General features: G+C 40.3%; 3 protein-coding genes across 3 annotated transcripts; 1 reads left to right on the top strand and 2 right to left on the bottom strand.

Moving 5' to 3' along the window:
• The first annotated feature begins 1,295 nt into the window (after positions 1 to 1,295).
• Positions 1,296 to 2,654, top strand: LOC112128509 (ret finger protein-like 4A). The gene is made up of 2 exons (XM_024236450.2): positions 1,296 to 1,581; positions 2,074 to 2,654. Exons 1-2 carry the CDS (start codon positions 1,296 to 1,298, stop codon positions 2,652 to 2,654), a joined length of 867 nt encoding a protein of 288 aa, XP_024092218.2.
• Positions 2,655 to 5,657: 3,003 nt separating this feature from the next.
• LOC129051833 (ret finger protein-like 4A) lies at positions 5,658 to 7,058 on the bottom strand. Its single transcript, XM_054539266.2, has 2 exons — positions 6,773 to 7,058; positions 5,658 to 6,262 (listed from the first exon to the last, which is right to left on the bottom strand). The coding sequence occupies exons 1-2, from the start codon at positions 7,056 to 7,058 to the stop codon at positions 5,658 to 5,660; spliced, it is 891 nt and encodes a 296-aa protein (XP_054395241.2).
• A 10,344-nt stretch (positions 7,059 to 17,402) lies between these two features.
• Positions 17,403 to 18,859, bottom strand: LOC129051803 (ret finger protein-like 4A). The gene is made up of 2 exons (XM_054539110.2): positions 18,574 to 18,859; positions 17,403 to 18,063 (listed from the first exon to the last, which is right to left on the bottom strand). Exons 1-2 carry the CDS (start codon positions 18,857 to 18,859, stop codon positions 17,459 to 17,461), a joined length of 891 nt encoding a protein of 296 aa, XP_054395085.2. The 3' UTR covers positions 17,403 to 17,458.
• Between the last annotated feature and the right edge of the window lie 344 nt (positions 18,860 to 19,203).

Below are 19,203 nucleotides of genomic sequence, written 5' to 3'. Positions count from 1 at the left end.
GAGGAGTTAATGGGTGTAGCACACCAACATGGCACATGTATACATATGTAGCCTGCACGTTGTACAAATGTACCCTAAAACTTAAAGTATAATAATAATAAAATAAAAATAAAAATAAAAAAAGAAATTAGTAATTGATACCTTTTTCTACTGTGACTACCCAGAATTCCTGTCTCAGTTTTAGTTTTCATGTAGCTGATGATTACTGAAGTTGAGCATGCTTTAAGGACCTGTTAGCAATCTGTACCTGTTCTTCAGAGAAATGTCAATTCAGGTCTTTGGCCCATTTAAATATTGGAATTTTTTGGCTATTGCCTTAAATAAGTTCCTTATGTATTTTGAATATTAATTTATTTTTATCCATATGGTAGTAGATAATTTCTACCATTCTGCAGCTGGTCTTCACATTTTGCTGCTTTCTTTGTTTTGTGCTATGCAGAATATTTTCACTCTTACCTAGTAAAACTTATTTATTAATGTTTCTGTCTTGTGCTTTGGATGTGATATTATGCTATAGAGTTTTTTTAAAGTACATCCAGGTTGGACAGCTGGGGAGGTAGAGAATTTTCAAATGTAGTCCAGAACTGTCCAACAGAAAGATAACCCACATAGGTAATTATAAGTTTATTTTCAAGTAGTCAAATAAAGCATAATGAAACAAGCCTAACAAATTTTAACTCATAAATATAATCCTTTCAACATGTAATCAATTTTCAATGTTCTCAGGGAGATAGTTAACATTTACTTTATTGGGGGACGGAGTCTCGCTCTGTCGCCCAGGCTGGAGTGCAGTGGTGCGATCTCAGTTCACTGCAAGCTCCGCCTCCCAGGTTCGCGCCACTCTCCCGCCTCAGCCTCCCGAGTAGCTGGGACTACAGGCGCCCGCCACTGCACCGGGATAATTTTTTGTATTTTTAGTAGAGACGGGGTTTCACCGTGTTAGCCACGATTGTCTCGATCTCCTGACCTCGTGATCCGCCTGCCTCAGCCTCCCAAGGTGCTGGGATTACAGGCGTGAGCCACCGCGCCCAGCCTTCACTACATCGACTCAAAGTCTTTTGGTGAATCATGCCCTTTATTCCAATGAGTATTACAAATATTAGAAGTTCAGCACCCGGAGTCAATTATATTTGTATCTATGTTGTCTCTTCCTCACTAGTAGTAGTGGTTGTAAATATCATGCAAAGATATCTCTATGCATGTAAAGATAAAAGGTCCCAAGCACTATTGGCTATTCACTATTGGCTCACAGAAATTCTAATACCATGCTCATTTTTTTTCTACAGACATTTGTCATGGCTGAACACTTCAAACAAGCCATTAGATGTCCTGTCTGTCTAAAAGATCTTGAAGAACCCGTGCAACTGCAATGTGGATGTGTCTACTGCCTCCCATGCCTCGATTCACTCCAGAAGGAGCCCGATGGGGAAGGTTTACTGTGCGGCTTCTGCTCTGTGGTCTCTCAGAAGGATGACATCAAGCCCCACTACAAGCTGAGGGCTCTGGTTCCCATCATCAAGGAACTAGAGCCCAAGCTGAAATCTATTCTAACAATGAACCCAAGGATGAGGAAGTTTCAAGGTAAGGAATCTATACGACCTGCTACAACCCTTAAAAGGAACCGAAAAAACAGCTTTCAAACATTTTTTAAAATATGGGCATTATCAGAAGGCTGGCATCTAAAACTTCTATGCTGCACAAACAGCAGTTCTCACGTTTGCGTATAGGTATTCGTGGAATCTGTGCAAATTTGTACAATCCTTTGGAGAGCAAGCTACTGTCTTCCTTCATGTATCCTATGTGCTAAATGGAAAAAATACTTATCAAATTATCCAATGACGTAATTCAAAAGGAATTTCTACTATGAATCAGGTGGACTTGTTACAATTATTATATTCAAACATTCTGTACATAAAATTTGACCCCATCAGGTGGCTAAACAGGAAAATTTTGATTTGGGAAAGTAGAATAAAAGAAGTAAAAGTTAATAATATATTTAGGTGTTTGCAGCAAAGGGATGGAGGGAGTCTTTAGTGCTTGTCTTTGCTGAACTACTGGTTCTTCTTTGTACAGTGGATATGACCTTGGATGTGGACACAGCCAACAACTATCTCATCATTTCTGAAGACCTGAGGAGTGTCCGATGTGGGGATTTCCGCCAGACTAGGAAGGAGCAAGCTGAGAGGTTCGACTCCTCACGGTGCGTCCTGGGCGCCCCTCGCTTCAATTCCGGCCGCCATTACTGGGAGGTGGACGTGGGCACCAGCAAAGTATGGGATGTGGGCATTTGTAAGGAATCTGTGAACCGACAGAGGAAGATCGCACTTTCTTCAGAAGACGGCTTCTTGACTGTGGGTTGCAGAAAAGGAACGGTCTTTGCTGCCAGCACTATGCCTATAACTGCTCTCCTGGTGAGTCCCCAGTTTCACAGAGTGGGGATTTTCCTGGATATAGGTATGAGGTCCATTTCCTTTTACAATGTCAGTGATGGGTGCCATATCTACACATTCAGCAAAATTCCTGTTTGCGAGCCATGGCGTCCATTTTTTTCTCTTCAACGTGGAACTCAAGATGATGAGAGCTTCCTGAGTATCTGTGCTGTGATAAATCCAGCCAGTGCCAGTGCCCCAATTTATTCTGGGGAAAGTAAATAAACATTTGAACATAATCATCTTTAGGAAGTTTCTGTGCGCCCATAGCCAGAACTAAGAACCTTTCTGCCAGATACACATAGCTACAAATGGATAGAAGGGAAAGAGCCATCATTCTGTAAACCTTGAAGAGAAAGCAGTTATATTAATTAGAGGAAAATTACATTTTACTTAAAGTTTGTCATGTTGTTTTCTTTGGGGCTTATGTTTATATTTCTGTACAATAAATATTTTGAAATTTCAGATTCACTTGCCAATGTTCTCTATTTTCTGCAAGATCAATGCACTATGTGTTATGGAAGTTATGAACTAAATAATAATTTGAATGTGAAACAACAGAGTAACTGATTTTCAAAATATAAGGCCTTATTTGACTACAGTAAAATTATCTACATGTCTATGTATTCAGTTTAACGCGACAACTGAATATTCACATTCAAGTGTACACAGTATTTGCCAGAGTTAGATATGTGGGATCACAGACAAAACTCATTAAGATTAAAATTGAAATAATATATACTCCCTTCTCTAATGGCACCAGAGTTAAGTTAGAAATCAGTAATGGGAAGAAATCCATAAATCCTCCAAATCCATGGAATTTAACCCTTTTAAATGAAATTGTGATCAAATATTAAATTTCAATGGAAATCAAAACTATCCTGACCTGACAAAAACACAAATAAAAAGATATCTCATGTTCATGGATTAGAATTAATATTGTTAAAATGTCTATACACTCAAAAGGATCCACAGATTCAATGCAATCCAAATCACAATTGTCATTTTTCACAGAAAAAGAGAAAAAAGTCCTAAAATTTGTGTGAAGCCACAAAAGACCCCAAATAGCTACAACAATCATATGCAAAAAAAACTCACAGCTGTAGACATCCCACTACTTGATTTCAAAATATAAAACTATTATAATCAAAACGACATGGTACTAGAATGAAAACAGCCATGTCTACCAATGAAACAGGATAGAAACCTCCCATATAAACCCATGCACATGTGGTAAGATTGATTTTTGACAAAGGATCCATAACACAAAATGGGGAAAGTACAGCCCCTTCAATAAATTGCACTCGAAGAACTCATCCACATATAGAAGAATAAAATTGTATCTTTACATCAAACTGCATGCATGAATCAACTCAAAATGGAGTAAAGAGTTAAATGAAAGACCTGAAATGGTAAAACTATCAGATCAAAACACAGGGGGAAACATCTAAGAAACTTTTTTTGATATAACCCCTAAATCACAGGCAACAAAAGCAAACATAGACAAATGGGATTGCATCACATTTAAAAGCTTCTGCACAACAAAGGAAACAAGAAAGTGAAGAGACAATCTACACAGCGGGAGAAAATATTTGCAAACCATACATCTGATAAGGGGTTAATATCCAGAATACATAAGGCACTCAAGCAAGAAAACAAATAGATGAATTGAAAAATGGGCTAGGATGGGTATACAGTTTCCATTTTGTAAGATGAAAAGATTTCTGGAGATGAATGGCAGTGATGGTGGCAAAATAAGACGGACATAAAAAATACCATTGAATTTTACACTTAAAAATGGCAAAGATGGTAAATTATATATACTTTACCACGATTTGTTAAGAAATAAAAGACTGAATGAAAATTAATAGTATTCTGTGGGATCATATCAAGTGATACGGTTTGGCTCTGTGTCCCCAGCCAAATCTCATGTTGAATTGTAATCCTCGGTGTTGGGGAGGGACCAGGTGGGAGATGATTGGATCATAGGGACGGATTTCCTCCACACCGTTCCCATGACTGTGAGTGATTTCTCACAAGATCTGACGATTTAAAAGTGTATGGCACTTTCCCTTTTCTCTCTTTCCTGTCACTATGTGAAAAAGCCACTTGCTTCCCCTTTGCCTTCCTCCATGATTGTTCAGTTTCCCGAGGCCAACCAGTGATGTTCCCTATGCGACCCGCAGAACCATAAATTGATGAAACCTCTTTTCTTCATCAATTACCCAGTCTCAGGTAGTTCTTTATAGCGGTGTGAGAACGAACTAGTACAAAATATTGGTACCAGGAGTGGGGCACTGCTATTAAGATACCTGAAAATATGGAATCGACTTTGGAACTGGGTAACGGGCAGAGGTTGCAACCATTTGGAGGGCTCAGAAGAAGACAGGAAGATGTGAAAAAGTCTGGAACTTCCTAGATACTTGTTAGATGGTTTTCATCAAAATGCTGACAATTGAATTGCTCTTAGGGAAGTAACTTAAAGTAGAAATTAAGGTGACTGATTATGGTATTTTCTTCCTATTATGAGTTTCCCACCAAGCTTCAACTGCGTCTAGAAATTTTGTAAAGGTGTGCTTTTCATTCAACTCAGGATAGCTGTAATTTCCATTGTAATTTCATATTTGATCATTTTATTTACAAGTGGTTATTTCATTTCCATGTAATGAAATGAAATTTATGGATTTCTTCCAGTTATTGACTTCTAATTTGACTCTGTGGCCATCATAGAAGAGGGTGTATAGTATTTCAATTTCAAAGCTAATGAGTTCTCTCTAAGACCACACATATTTGTGGCAAACACTCAGTGTGCACTTCAAATGAATGTCAGTGTTCAGTTGTTGCGTTAAACTGAATACATAAACATGTATAATTTTGCTATATTCGTAGGTTCTTATCATTTGAAATTCAGTTACTGTGTTGGGTCCCATTCAAATTATTATTAAGTTCATCACTTCCATAGCACATAGTACACTAATCTTGCAGAAAACAGAAAACATTGGCAAAGGAATCTGAATTTTCAAAATATTTATTGAACAGAAATATAAACAAAAGCCCCAAAGAATATAACCTGACAAACTTTAAGTACAATGTCATTTTCCCCTAATTCATATAATTGATTTCTGTTCATGGTTTACAGAATGATGGCTCTTTCCCTTCTATCGCTTTGTAGCTATGTATATCTAGGAGAAAAGTTCTTAGCTATGGCTATGGGCACACAGAAACTTCCTAAAGATGATTCTGTTGAAATGTTGATTGACTTTCCCCAAAAGAAACTGGGGCACTGGCACTGGCTGGATTGATCACAGAACAGATACTCAGGATGCTCTGATCATCTTGAGTTCCACGTTTATGAGCAAAAAATGGACGCCATGGCTCGCAAACAGGAATTTTGCTGAATGTGTAGATATGGCACCCATCACTAACATTGTAAAAGGAAACGGACCTCATACCTACATCCAGGAAAATCCCCACTCTGTGCAACGGGGAACACACCCAGAGACGAGTCATAGGCATAGTGCTGGCAGCAAAGATCTTTCCTTTTCTGCAACCCACAGTCAAGAAGCCGTGTTCTGAAGAAAGCACAATCTCCCCCTGTCGGTTCACAGATTCCTTGCACACGCCCACATCCCATATTTGGCTGGTGCCCACGTCCACCTCCCAGTAATGGCGGCCGGAAGTGAAGCGAGGGGCGCCCAAGACGCACAGTGCAGCGTCGAATCTCTCAGCTTGCTCCTTCCTATTCTGGTTGACATCCCCACTTCGTAAACTCCTCAGGTCTTCAGAAATGATGAGATAGTTGTTGGCTGTGTCCACATCCAAGGTCATATCCACTGTGGAAATAAGAAGCAGTAGTTCAGCAAACACACACACTACAAACTCCCTCTGCCCTTTTACTGCAAACACTTAGTTACGTTATTCACTTTCACTTTTATTCTCCTTTCTCTCCCAAATCAAAATTTCCTGGGGAAACCTGTTTGGCCACCTGATGAGGTTAAAGTTTATCTATAGATTGCATGAATACGATAATTGTAACAAGTCCACCTGATTCATATTAGAAATTCCTTTGGAAATCAGTTAGTGGATAACTGGATTAAAATTATTTTTCCATTTAGCACGTATGATACATGAAAGAAGACAGGAGCTTGCTCTCCAAAGGATTGTACAAACTTGCACAGATTCCATGAAAATCTATACACAAAGGTGAGAACTGCTGTTGAGTGTGAAGCATGCAAGTTTGACATGCTAGATATCTGCTACTGCCTATGTTTAATGAAGAAATGTTTGAAAGTCGTTTGCCCAGTGCCTTTTATGGGTTGTGGCAGGTCATGTAGATTCCTTACCTTGAAATTTCCTCATCCTTGGGTTCATTGTTAGACTAGATTTCAGCTTGGGCTCTAGTTCCTTGATGATGGGAACCAGCGCCCTCAGCTTGTAGTGGGGCTTGATGTCATCCTTCTGAGAGACCACAGAGCAGAAGCCGCACAGTAAACCTTCCCCATCGGGCTCCTTCTGGAGTGAATTGAGGCACTGGAGGCAGCAGACATATCCACATTTCAGTTGCACGGGTTCTTCAAAGTCTTTTAGACAGACAGGACATCTAATGATTTGCTTGAAGTGTTTAGCCATGGCAAATGTCTATAGAAAACAAAAAGTGAACATAGTATTAGAATTTCCATGAGCTGAATGAACAGCTGATAGTGCTTGGGACTTTTATCTTCACAAGCGTAGAGCTATCATGGCACGATACTTAAAATCACTACTGCTAGTGATGAAGACACAACATGAATACAAATGTCAATGACTCGAGACCCTGAACTTCTAATATCTGTGATACCCAATGGAATAAACGGCATGATTCACCAAAAGACTTTGAGTTGGAATAGTAAAGGAGTCTACACCTGAGCTGTTTGATATGGTAGCCACCAGTCACAAATGGCTGTTGAGACCTGAAATGGGGCGTATCTGAATGGAGATGTGCTGTGAGCCAAATACACTTTCAGTTTTGAAGACATAATGGGGAAAAGAGAATGTAAACTATCTGCTTGAGAACGTTTAAAGTTGCTCACATGTTAAATGATTCTATTTTGAGTTAAAATTCATCAGGCTTGTTTTGTTATGTTTTATGTGACTACCAGAAAACAAATTGACAATTACATACATGGGTTATCTTCTGTTTCTATTGGACAGTGCTGGAGTCCATTTGAAGACCTTCTACTTCCCCAACTGTGCAAACTGGATGTGGTGAAAAACCTGATAGCACACCAAAAGGACAAGACACAAAATACAAATAAGTTGTACCAGGTAAAACTGAATCTTCTGCACAGCAGAAAAAAAGCAAAAAACAGAAATGAAAAAAAAACAAACAAGCAGCCATATATATGACAATGGTTTAATATCCAAAATATATAAGGAATTTTTTCAAGGCAATAGCAAAAAGAAAAAAACAGCCAAAATAATCCAATTTCCAATGAACAAAAACCGAAGCAGACATTTCTCTGATAAATACACACCAATGACCAGCAAGTACTGAAGAACAAGCTCCACTTCACTCACCATCAGAGAAATGTAACTTAAACTGAGGCAGGAATACTGTGTGTTCACAAGAGAATCGAGAACATATCCAGTGACAATTTCACATAAGACCAAAATGGTGCCTGTTAAAATTAGCCACTTGTCATTAAAATTACAAGGACAAGGAGGACCCTGAGCTGATGAGGTGCTACAAAAACAGGAGGGAGTTAAGCAGGTTGAAACCATTACCACGGTAATTACCATGGTCATCACCACACTAAATCACACACTCTGCATTGTCACGGCTGACCCCAGCTTGCCCATATGTAGTATCAAAATGGGTACCACACCAATTCCAAAAACTCTGCTTTTTTCTTAGAAAACCTAATGATTAGTTCACCTCCTAATTTGAAGGGCTCATAAAAATAAAAAAGCCGAACTCCTATGCACGCCACCAGCTCTCAGAATCACACCCACACTTCTCTCCTAAGTCTGTGCTTTTGCTCTGGAATAGAAACTTCTTGCCTTTCACTTCATTCTGGCTCATCCCTGAATTCATTCTCCTGACAGCATCAAGAACCTGGAAACTGGCTGGGACTGGGGTGTCTCTGGCATCCGGAGACCCTCCTGAGCCCTCCAGCAACAAAACCGCCATAAGATATTACCCCACCACTACTAGGATGGCTATGATGAAAAAGACAAAAGATAAGTGTTGGTAAGGATGTGGAGAAAGGGTAACCCTTGTACACGGTTGGTGGGAAAGAGAATTGGTACAACCACTAGAGAAAATACTAGGGAGGTTTCTGAAAACATGAAGAGTAGAACTGCCTGTGTTCCAGCAACCCTACTTCTGTGTTTATACATGAAAGAAAGAGGTCAGCATGTCAAAGAGATATCTAGACTCTCAGGTTCTCTGCAGCGTTATTCACAATAGCCATGGAAACAACCCCAGAGTCTGTGGGAGAAAAATGGATGAGGAAATGGTGATACATACAATGCATTATTGTACCATAAAAAAGAAGGAAATCCTGGCATTTGCACCAATGTGGATGAAGGCTGAGGGCGTTATGGGAAGTGGAATAAGTGAGACTGAGGGAAGTGTACACTGTATGATCTCATTTATGTGGAATCTGAGTTGACTGATCTCACAGAATCAGAAAATAGCCACTGCACAACAGACTGCGCGACACAGCGAGACCCTGTCTCAAAAAAGTTAAATAAATAATGAATCCCCATCCCGGAAGAGGTAGGTCCCAGCATCCAGCCGGATCTTTTCTGCAATAGCAATTTAAACAAACTTTGCTTTTTATTTCTTTCCCTTTCTCTTTCTGAAATAAAAGGAACAAAAACCCGAAGGAAAAAAAATCAGAAAACAAGAGAAGAATGATGGTTGCCAGGGGTTGTGGGAAGGGGAGAATAGGAAAACAATGCCAAACCCGTAGGAAAACCTGATGTTGAATAACACAGCCACCAAACTTCTCTCCATCATTTCAGAAAGTCTGCCAAATTCTGATGAAATGCAAGCAAATGGAGATTGTCATTTCTCTAGTCTTGGTATGGAAAATCTAAGACTTACCTAACTGTCACCAGGGCAGAGGTCCCATTCTCTTCCAGAAATACAGTGTGTCTGTCATGGAGTTGGCCTCAGACAACACTTGTGGAATCAAGAAATTATTGCATTCCCCTAGACTCTCATACGCCTTTTGTAAAAATGAATTCCATAAGATTGAACTCACCTCTCCTTCTGGAGTTTCTCCCCTGGCCTCCTGTTGCTTCTGCGGACAGCTCAGATCTGGAGTGAGAGCTGGCTCCCAGGGGCTTTTATACGAGAGGGTCTCTCCACCCACCTTAGACACACCCACCGCCTCCTTTTTAATCCAGTCAGATTCTGATTTAATTCTGGCATCATTGAGATTGTTACTTTTGGACAGCTTTTTATCATAAGGGAAGACGATTTTGTTTTCAGTGCCATTTTTTAATTAACAAGGACAAAATATTGCCATGTAATAATTTTCAGATAAGATCTTGAATATTATGCCTATTGATTAAAATTTGGAAACTAATTAAAATCTTAAAAATTGGGGTGACATTTAAAATTCCTCTAAAATGAATGGTGTGACTTTCAAAGACTTTTTGATTATAAATGTAACACTTTTTCACAAGTCAATAAAAGAGGTGAGTTCAACCTACTCAGAAGTTGTTACTAATAGGACACTCCACAGACCACACTCAACTCTGAAAAACATTTTCTCTATAATGTACAGATTCTAATTAAGAAGCTTAGAAAAGAAATCCCAAAAATGTTTCCAGACAATCAGTCAGCCAGTGAAAGTCCTGTTTTTCTTTTTAGTTATAGCATCTAAAATTAAAGCTAAAAGCTATTGTTACAATCTTACTGTTTCCCTTACATCACAACATAAATGAAATGAAATTAATTTCTTTTTCAAAAATGTTCAAAAATGGGTTCCTCATATATTAAATGTATGATAGGTGATCAGAGTTCATGGATAAGAATGTAAAACAGGGAGACTGGAGGTAGGGTGGAAAAGGACATAATCACATTAACGTGATGAAATTAATAGTCTTTAATTTAATCATGTCCATAGTAATCGTTCTCTAGTGATGGCTGGATTCTCTTCTTTCATATTCAAAGCCAAGGCAGATCTCAATGCCTTTTGTCACATGAAGGCAAATTGAGAAACACGAAACTCAACGTTGTGATGCGTATATTCTCTCAAATCCTTGCACATTGCATTTCTTCACTGATCGGAATCTATAATATAATCTGCCACACGTATGTCCATGTATACACACATACCATATCTACACATATGCATGCAGAGAGAAAATGCTTATCTCTTCTTGCATAATTCTAATTAGTTTATTTTCCTATATAAATCCTTTTAAAATAGACTCACATTTATGGGAGTAGTTATTCTCCAGCTTGTAATTTTATGGACCCATGTTCATGGAGCACTGATCCCTAACATCTTTTACATTTTATCTGCTTTCAGTAAGTCCTGAACAAAATTTATGTTCTCTTTCAGAATACCAGGTGGCCTCTGTTGTGAAAACCACCAAGCCCAGTGGGTTGACTTGCCTCTGGAATATTCTCCCAAAATATCTTTCAGCCTGGAATTGCATTCATGCTCACGTCTTCGGGGAGGTGTTCTTCCATTCAGAATTACAGAATAGCGTATTAGGATTGCCGGCACACACTTTCAACATCTTTTCCAATTGCATCTTTTCACAGAAAGTAGCTCTGCTGGCTTCTATTAAGACACTGGTAAAGATTTCCTTGCCCGCTCTCATGTACACTTCAGTACTTTAAGGGTCTTCTGTGTTTGAATAAACCTGTCCTTCAACATCCCAGTCAGCGAGGGCTGTATTCTCCATGCCCTGTCCCTGCAGGCGTGTCACAGAACCAGACATAAATGGTTGGCATCGGTGGCTTCTGATCCCCAGGACCTGTTCACTGTACAAGCAGACTTTTCTTTTTCTTTTCTTTAATTATACTTTAAGTTCTGGAGTACACGTGCAGAACGTGCAGATTTGTTACATAAGTATTCGTGTGCCATGTTGGCTTGCTGCACCCGTCAACCTGTCACCTACATCAGGTATTTCTCCCTAATGCTATCCCTCTCCTAACCCCCGCCCCCCGACAGGTCCCAGTGTGTGATGTTCCTCTCCCTGTGTCCATGTGTTCTCATTGTTCAACTCCCACTTATGAGTGAGAACATGCGGTGTTTGGTTTTCCAATCTTGTGATAGTTTACTGAGAATGATGGTTTCCAGCTTCATCCATGTCCCTGCAAAGGACATGAAGTCATCCTCTTTTATGGATGCATAGTATTCCATGATGTATATGTGCCACATTTTGTCTTTAACAATGAAGAGAAGCTCAGAGTTTCTGACAACCCAGGGCTTGGCTCAGTTTCTAAAGGAAACTGTGTTCCTTTCTCTCATTGTCAGTGTTGGCACGGTAAACGGCTTTGAGGTGAACCCGGAAATCCTGGTCTCACCCTCAGCCACTGCCCAGCATGCAGCCACACTGTCAGTCCAGCCACGGCGTGGATGAGGTGGCTCAGAACCAGGCAGGACATGTTATTGCTCAACCGTGGCTCTGAATTCTTTTGTTCACGATTCCTTCGGTTCTGTGTTTTGCCCAGAAGATGAGGAAGCACTCCCGTGTGTCTTCTAGTCACCAAGTTCTGTGAGGAGAAGTGTCAGTCAGGATGAGCTGAGACCACAAAGGAGAAAAAACAGAATTTTTGCAAAATAGTTTCCTTAAGTCCAAACAAAACAAAACAAAAACAGAAAACTACAGCCCACAAGTATAACACACAAAAAAAAAACCTGTGACGTTTGAGAATCTGATCTGCGTCTGCCACATAAAACTTCCAATTTTCAACCAAAAAAATAGGAGGCACACAAAGAGAACAGAATGTCTACAACTCACAAGATGAAAGAAATGTCTATGAGAACTCAAGACATTGGGCTTCCTCTCCACAGACTAAATTACTTGTCTAAGGAGGACCAAAAGAACTACAGGAAACAACACGCAAAGAACTGAAGTCAATTAGAAGAATAACACCTCACAGAATAGAAAATATCAATAACCAAAGAGAAATTTTAGAAATGAACTAATTAGAAGTTGAGGGGCATAAAGTAAAATAACTGAAATGAAATCTCACTACAGAGGTTCCACAGAAGTTTTTCCATTTCTTTTTTTGTTTTTACAAATGTCATTAAAATCTAATTGAAGGCTAGGCACGGCGGGTCTTGCGTGTAATCCCAGCATTTTGGGGAGACGAGGCGGGTGAATCACTTGAGACCAGGAGTTCCACACCAACCTGACCAACATGGAGAAAGCTCGTCTCTACTAAACATACAAATATTAGCCCAGCATGGTCGCACACACCTGTACTTCCAGCTACTTGGGAGTCTGAGGCAGGAGAATCACGTGAATCCAGGAAGCAGAGGTTGCGGTCAGCCGAGATTGTGCCACTGTACTCCAGCCTGGACGACAGAGTGAGTGAGTCTCCAACTTGAAAAAAAAAGACTAATTAGAGTAAAACAATCTGCACCAATGAAATGTATAAATTTTCACGATTCCTATTTTTCTATCATAAAGACACATGCACGTAAATCTTCATCACAATACCATCCACACTAGCAAAGACAAGGAATCAACCTGGATGGCCATGAGTGGTGGACTGGATAAACACAATGTGGCCCGTATACACCATGCAATACTACACAGTCAAAGAATGAAATCATGTCTTCTCCAGTAACACGGATCCAGGTGGAGGCCACTGTCCTAAGTGAAATGACACGGGAACAAGAAAGCAAATATCACGTGTTCTCACTTAGAAGTGAGAGCTGAGCACTGAGGTCACATGGACACAAAGAAGAGAACAAGAGACACTGGGGGCAACTCGAGGGTAGAGGGTGGGAGGAGGGCGAGAATCAAAAAACTACCTCTCAGGTACTGTGCTCATTCCCTGGGTGATGAAACTTTCTGTACACGAAACCCCTGAGGCATGCAGATTATCATGTCACAAAAAGCTGCACATGTACCATCATGAACCTGAAATACAAGTTGGAAGGAAAAAAACAAAAGAACTTAGTAAAGGAGGGAAAACAATACCCAAAACGACACATGATTCAGGAACCAGCAGCATCAGCTGCTCTTGTCATAAATTTCTGGGCTCTTGTCAGAAATCCTGAGTCTCAGGAGATCCCAGAGGTGTAGTACCAGAATGCACATTTTAATAAAATCCTCAGACAATTTAACAAATATTCAAGTTGTAGGCCATTGCTGCCTGAAGAAATATAACATAACCCGCATGTCTCATTGTAAATGTACTAGTAGCTGCGTTCAAAAACATATAAAAGACCTTGTGAGATTAACTTCAGTAATATATTTCATTGAACCCGATACTCACAGAATAGCATCGTTTCCACTAGGTACCAGCAGCATTTCTCATGATCCAGAGCCACTAGTGCCTACCCTGTTGGACAGCACAGGGCCAGGGCATGACCTGAATATTATATTTTCTTAAAAATCTCCAGGTGGTTCTGTACTCAGAGGCAAGAACCACTGTTGCTCAAAGGTGCATACAATGTTAGGAGCCAGAATCCAGCTAATATCAAGTGAAGAGGCATTTGCCCACTTGCTTTTCCCTAGGCCCTTTGTGGGGAGGGTCTAGATGGAGCAGATAGTTTACCTTGGAACTTCAGCATCCTTGGTTCCGCTATAGAACAGATCTCAGATGTGGCTCTAGTTCCTTGATTGTGGAAGTTGGCTTCCCTGGTTGATAATTGATCTTGATCTCATTCTCAGAGTGACCATGGTACAGAAAGGGCACCATACACCCTCCGCTTGGGGCTCCATCTTCAGTGAATTGACGCAGCTGATGTATGTACATCTCAAGAATACAGGTTTCTTGAGACAGGCCAGGCAGTTAAGACAACTTTCTTCTCACGAATGTTCAGCCGTGGCTGCTGCCTGGGGGGAAAATGTGCCTCTTCGTGGACATTTCACGAGATGAATGAACTGGGGTTCTTTAACTTTCGGGATTGTGTACCTACTATGTGATATCCCTTGTACCAGGCAGTACGGGTACAGACATGAAGAGTCATGGCTGCTGACTTCTGAATTTCAAATGCTAGCTGGAATGAAGAATATCGTTCATTATTCCACATAGAGTTGAAGTGGTGAAAGGGTCTCGATCCGGGCTGTCCAATATGGTGGCTACCAACAGCATGTGGCTAGCACGCCCCTGAAATGGAGTTTATCTCAATTGAGACATACCGTGACTATAAAATACACACTAGACTGTCACGATGTTACATGAAAAAAGTCGTCATTCATAGCTGTTTAATATTGGTTCCATGTTAAAATGACAAATCTTTTGGATATTAAAATTAATTCAACATATTTCTTTCCATTTTCTTTAGTGTATCTAGAAAACTTATCATGACATATATGGGTCACGGTCTATTTCTTATGAACAGCGCTGGTGTAGACTCAAAGACCCTGCGACTCCCCCAGCTGGTCTCATATGGCTGTGGGAAAAACTAACGGGACCTGAGAAATTCAGTAAGTTAATGGCTAAAACTCAACTCACCAGCGTCCTGCAGAGTCTTTGAAGCTATGATTTGATTAAGGAAAATGAAGGCCCTTGTCACTTCACCAGCCTGGGTTTTGAAATTGAAGTCCTGCCAATAGCTGCCAGGGCAGAGGGCTCAGGGCACACACTGTACCTGGCATGGAGTCGGCTTCATGGCTTCACACAACACTTGCTGAATTAATAAATTACCCAATTCCCTGCACTTTGCTCTCTCTGCCCATTGTAGAAATGTAAATTATATAGAATTGGATTTACCTTTCTTCTACTGTGGCTTTTTTTTTTTTTTTTTTGCCTTCAAACCTTCTGAAATAATTTGGTTTTGGAGTGACATCCATGGGCAAGAGGCTTTTATTGAAGAGGGTACCTCTTCCCACCTTAATCACATCAGGCCACACCTTCTTCATCAAATCATATTTTAATTTAGGCAGAAATAAGAGTTTTACTAATGATATAGAGAGAGGTTACCACAAATGTTTTGGCTTTAAATGGAAACCCACGTTTATTATGAATTCCTTCCTTCCGTCAATTTTTTTTTTTTTTTTGAGATAAGGTCTCACTCTGTTGCCCAGGCTGGAGTGCAGTGGTGCTATCTCAGCTTCACGCAACTTCCACCTCCCAGGTTTAAGTGATTCTCCAGCCTCAGCCTCCCGAGTAGCTGGGATTACAGGTGCCCAGCACCACGTCTGGCTAATTTTTGTCTTTTTAGTAGAGAAGGGGTTTCGCCATATTGGCCAGGATGGTCTCGAACTCTTGACCTCAACTGATTAACTCACCTCTTCTTATTTCCTTACTTCCTCCTACCTTCCTCAGCCTCTAATAACCACTGCTCTACTCTCTGAGACCAAATTTCTTTTAGATTTCACATATAAGTGAGACCATGGGATATTTTGGCAGTGATGGTGGCAAAATAATATGGACATAATAAATACCATTGAATTTTACACTTAAAAACGGTGAAGATGGTAAATTATATATACTTTACCACCATTTGTTAAGAAATAAAAGACTGAATGAAAATTAATAGTATTCTGTGGGATCATATCAAGTGATACGGTTTGGCTCTGTGTCCGCAGCCAAATCTCGTGCTGAATTGTAATCCTCAGTGTTGGGGGAGGGACCAGGTGGGAGATGATTGGATCATGGGGACGGATTTCCTCCACGCTGTTCCCATGATGGTGAGTGAGTTCTCACAACATCTGACGATTTAAAAGTGTATAGCACTTTCCTTTTCCTCTCTTTCCTATCACTATGTGAAAAAGCCACTTGCTTCCCCTTTGCCTTCCTCCATGATTGTTCAGTTTCCCGAGGCCAACCAGAGATGTTCCTTGTGTGACCTGCAGAACTATAAATTAATGAAACCTCTTTTCTTCATCAATTACCCAGTCTCAGGTAGTTCTTTATAGCAGTGTGAGAATGAACTAATACAGAATGTTGGTACCAGGAGCGGGGCACTGCTATTAAGATACCTGAAAATGTGGAAGCGACTTTGGAACTGGCTAACGGGCAGAGGTTGCAACCATTTGGAGGGCTCAGAAGAACACGGGAAGATGTGAGAAAGTCTGGAACTTCCTAGATACTTGTTAGATGGTTTTCATCAAAATGCTGACAATTGAATTGCTCTTAGCAAAGTACCTTAAAGTAGAAATTAAGGTGGCTGATTATGGTATCTTCTTCCTATTATGAGTTTCTCACCAAGCTTCAACTGCATCTAGAAATTTTGTAAATGTGTGCTTTTCATTCAACTCAGAGTAGCTGAAATTTCCATTGTAATTTCATCTTTGATCATTTTATTTACAAGTGGTTATTTCATTTCCATTTATGTGGACAATCTATGAATTTTTTCCTCTTATTGATTTCTTATTTGACTCTCTTGCCAGCATAGAAGACGGTGTATAATATTTCCATTTGAAAGCTAATGAGTTCTCTCTCAGACCACACACATTTCTGGCAAACACTCAGTGTGCACTTCAAATGAATGTCAGTGTTCAGTTGTTGGGTTAAACTGAACACATAAACATGTATAATTTTGCCGTATTCCTAGGTCCTTATCATTTGAAATTCACTTACTGTGTTGGGTCCCATTCAAATTATTATTTAGTTCATCACTTCCATAACACATAGTACACTAATCTTGCAGAAAACAGAAAACATTGGCAAATGAATCTGAATTTTCAAAATATTTATTGAACAGAAATATAAACATAAGCCTCAAAGAAAATACCATGACAAACTTTAAGTACAATGTCATTTTCCCCTAATTCATATAACTGCTTTCTGTTCATGGTTTATAGTATGATGGCTCTTTCCCTTCTATCCCTTTGTAGCTATGTGTATCTAGCAGAAAAGTTCTTAGCTATGGCTATGGGCGCACAGAAACTTCCTAAAGATGATTCTGTTCAAATGTTGATTGACTTTCCCCAGAAGAAACTGGGGCACTGGCACTGGCTGGACTGATCACAGAACAGATACTCAGGATGCTCTGATCATCTTCAGTTCCACTTTTATGAGCAAAAAATGGACGCCATGGCTCGCAAACAGGGATTTTGCTGAATGTGTAGATATGGCACCCATCACTAACATTGTAAAAGGAAACGGACCTCATACCTACATCCAGGAAAATCCCCACTCTGTGCAACTGGGGACTCACCCAGAGAGGAGTCATAGGCATAGTGCTGGCAGCAAAGACCTTTCCTTCTCTGCAACCCACAGTCAAGAAGCCGTGTTCTGAAGAAAGCACAATCTTCCCCTGTCGGCTCACAGATTCCTTGCACACGCCCACATCCCATACTTGGCTGGTGCCCACATCCACCTCCCAGTAATGGCGGCCGGAAGTGAAGCGAGGGGCGCCCAGGACGCACAGTACAGCGTCGAATCTCTCAGCTTGCTCCTTCCTATTCTGGCTGACATCCCCACTTCGGAAACTCCTCAGGTCTTCAGAAATGATGAGATAGTTGTTGGCTGTGTCCACATCCAAGGTCATATCCACTGTGGAAATAAGAAGCAGTAGTTCAGCAAACACACACACTACAGACTCCCTCTGCCCTTTTACTGCAAACACTTAAGTACGTTATTCACTTTCACATTTATTCTCCTTTCTCTCCCAAATCAAAATTTCCTGGGGAAACTTGTTTGGCCACCTGATGAGGTTAAAGTTTATCTATAGATTGCATGAATACGATAATTGTAACAAGTCCACCTGATTCATATTAGAAATTCCTTTGGAAATCAGTTAGTGAATAATTGGATTAAAATTATTTTTCCATTTCGCACATATGATACATGAAAGAAGACTGTAGCTTGCTCTCCAAAGGACTGTACAAACTTGCACAGATTCCATGAAAAGCTATACGCAAAGGTGAGAACTGCTGTTGAGTGTGAAGCATGCAAGTTTGAGATGCTAGATATCTGCTACTGCCTATGTTTAATGAAGAAATGTTTGAAAGTCGTTTTCCCAGTGCCTTTTATGGGTAGTCGCAGGTCATGTAGATTCCTTACCTTGAAACTTCCTCATCCTTGGGTTCATTGTTAGACTAGATTTCAGCTTGGGCTCTAGTTCCTTGATGATGGGAACCAGCGCCCTCAGCTTGTAGTGGGGCTTGATGTCATCCTTCTGAGAGACCACAGAGCAGAAGCCGCACAGTAAACCTTCCCCATCGGGCTCCTTCTGGAGTGAATTGAGGCACTGGAGGCAGCAGACATACCCACATTTCAGTTGCACGGGTTCTTCAAGATCTTTTAGACAGACAGGACATCTAATGATTTGTTTGAAGTGTTCAGCCATGGCAAATGTCTATAGAAAAAAGAAAGTGAACACAGTATTAGAATTTCCATGAGCTGAATGAACAGCTGATAGTGCTTGGGACTTTTATCTTTACAAGCATAGAGCTATCATGACACGATACTTAAAATCACTACTGCTAGTGATGAAGACACAACATGAATACAAATGTCAATGACTCGAGGCCCTGAACTTCTAATATCTGTAACACCCATTGGAATAAAGGGCATGATTCACCGAAAGACTTTGAGTTGAAATAGTAAAGGAATCTACATCTGAGCTGTTTGATATGGTAGCCACCAGTCACAAATGGCTACTGAGACCTGAAATGGGGCGTATCTGAATGG

Source organism: Pongo abelii, chromosome 20 (genome assembly GCF_028885655.2).
Source record: "Pongo abelii isolate AG06213 chromosome 20, NHGRI_mPonAbe1-v2.0_pri, whole genome shotgun sequence".
Lineage (NCBI taxonomy): Eukaryota > Metazoa > Chordata > Mammalia > Primates > Hominidae > Pongo > Pongo abelii.
This window is presented reverse-complemented; position numbering and strand designations above follow the sequence as displayed.

Bases quoted from the DNA above. Each gene is read 5' to 3' on its own strand.
- LOC112128509 (XM_024236450.2), top strand. From the start codon at position 1,296: ATGGCTGAACACTTCAAACAAGCCATTAGATGTCCTGTCTGTCTAAAA. The intron at 1,582-2,073 runs GTAAGGAATCTA...TTCTTTGTACAG, and splicing joins AAGGATGAGGAAGTTTCAAG to TGGATATGACCTTGGATGTG.
- LOC129051833 (XM_054539266.2), bottom strand. From the start codon at position 7,058: ATGGCTAAACACTTCAAGCAAATCATTAGATGTCCTGTCTGTCTAAAA. The intron at 6,263-6,772 runs GTAAGGAATCTA...TTATTTCCACAG, and splicing joins AAGGATGAGGAAATTTCAAG to TGGATATGACCTTGGATGTG.
- LOC129051803 (XM_054539110.2), bottom strand. From the start codon at position 18,859: ATGGCTGAACACTTCAAACAAATCATTAGATGTCCTGTCTGTCTAAAA. The intron at 18,064-18,573 runs GTAAGGAATCTA...TTATTTCCACAG, and splicing joins AAGGATGAGGAAGTTTCAAG to TGGATATGACCTTGGATGTG.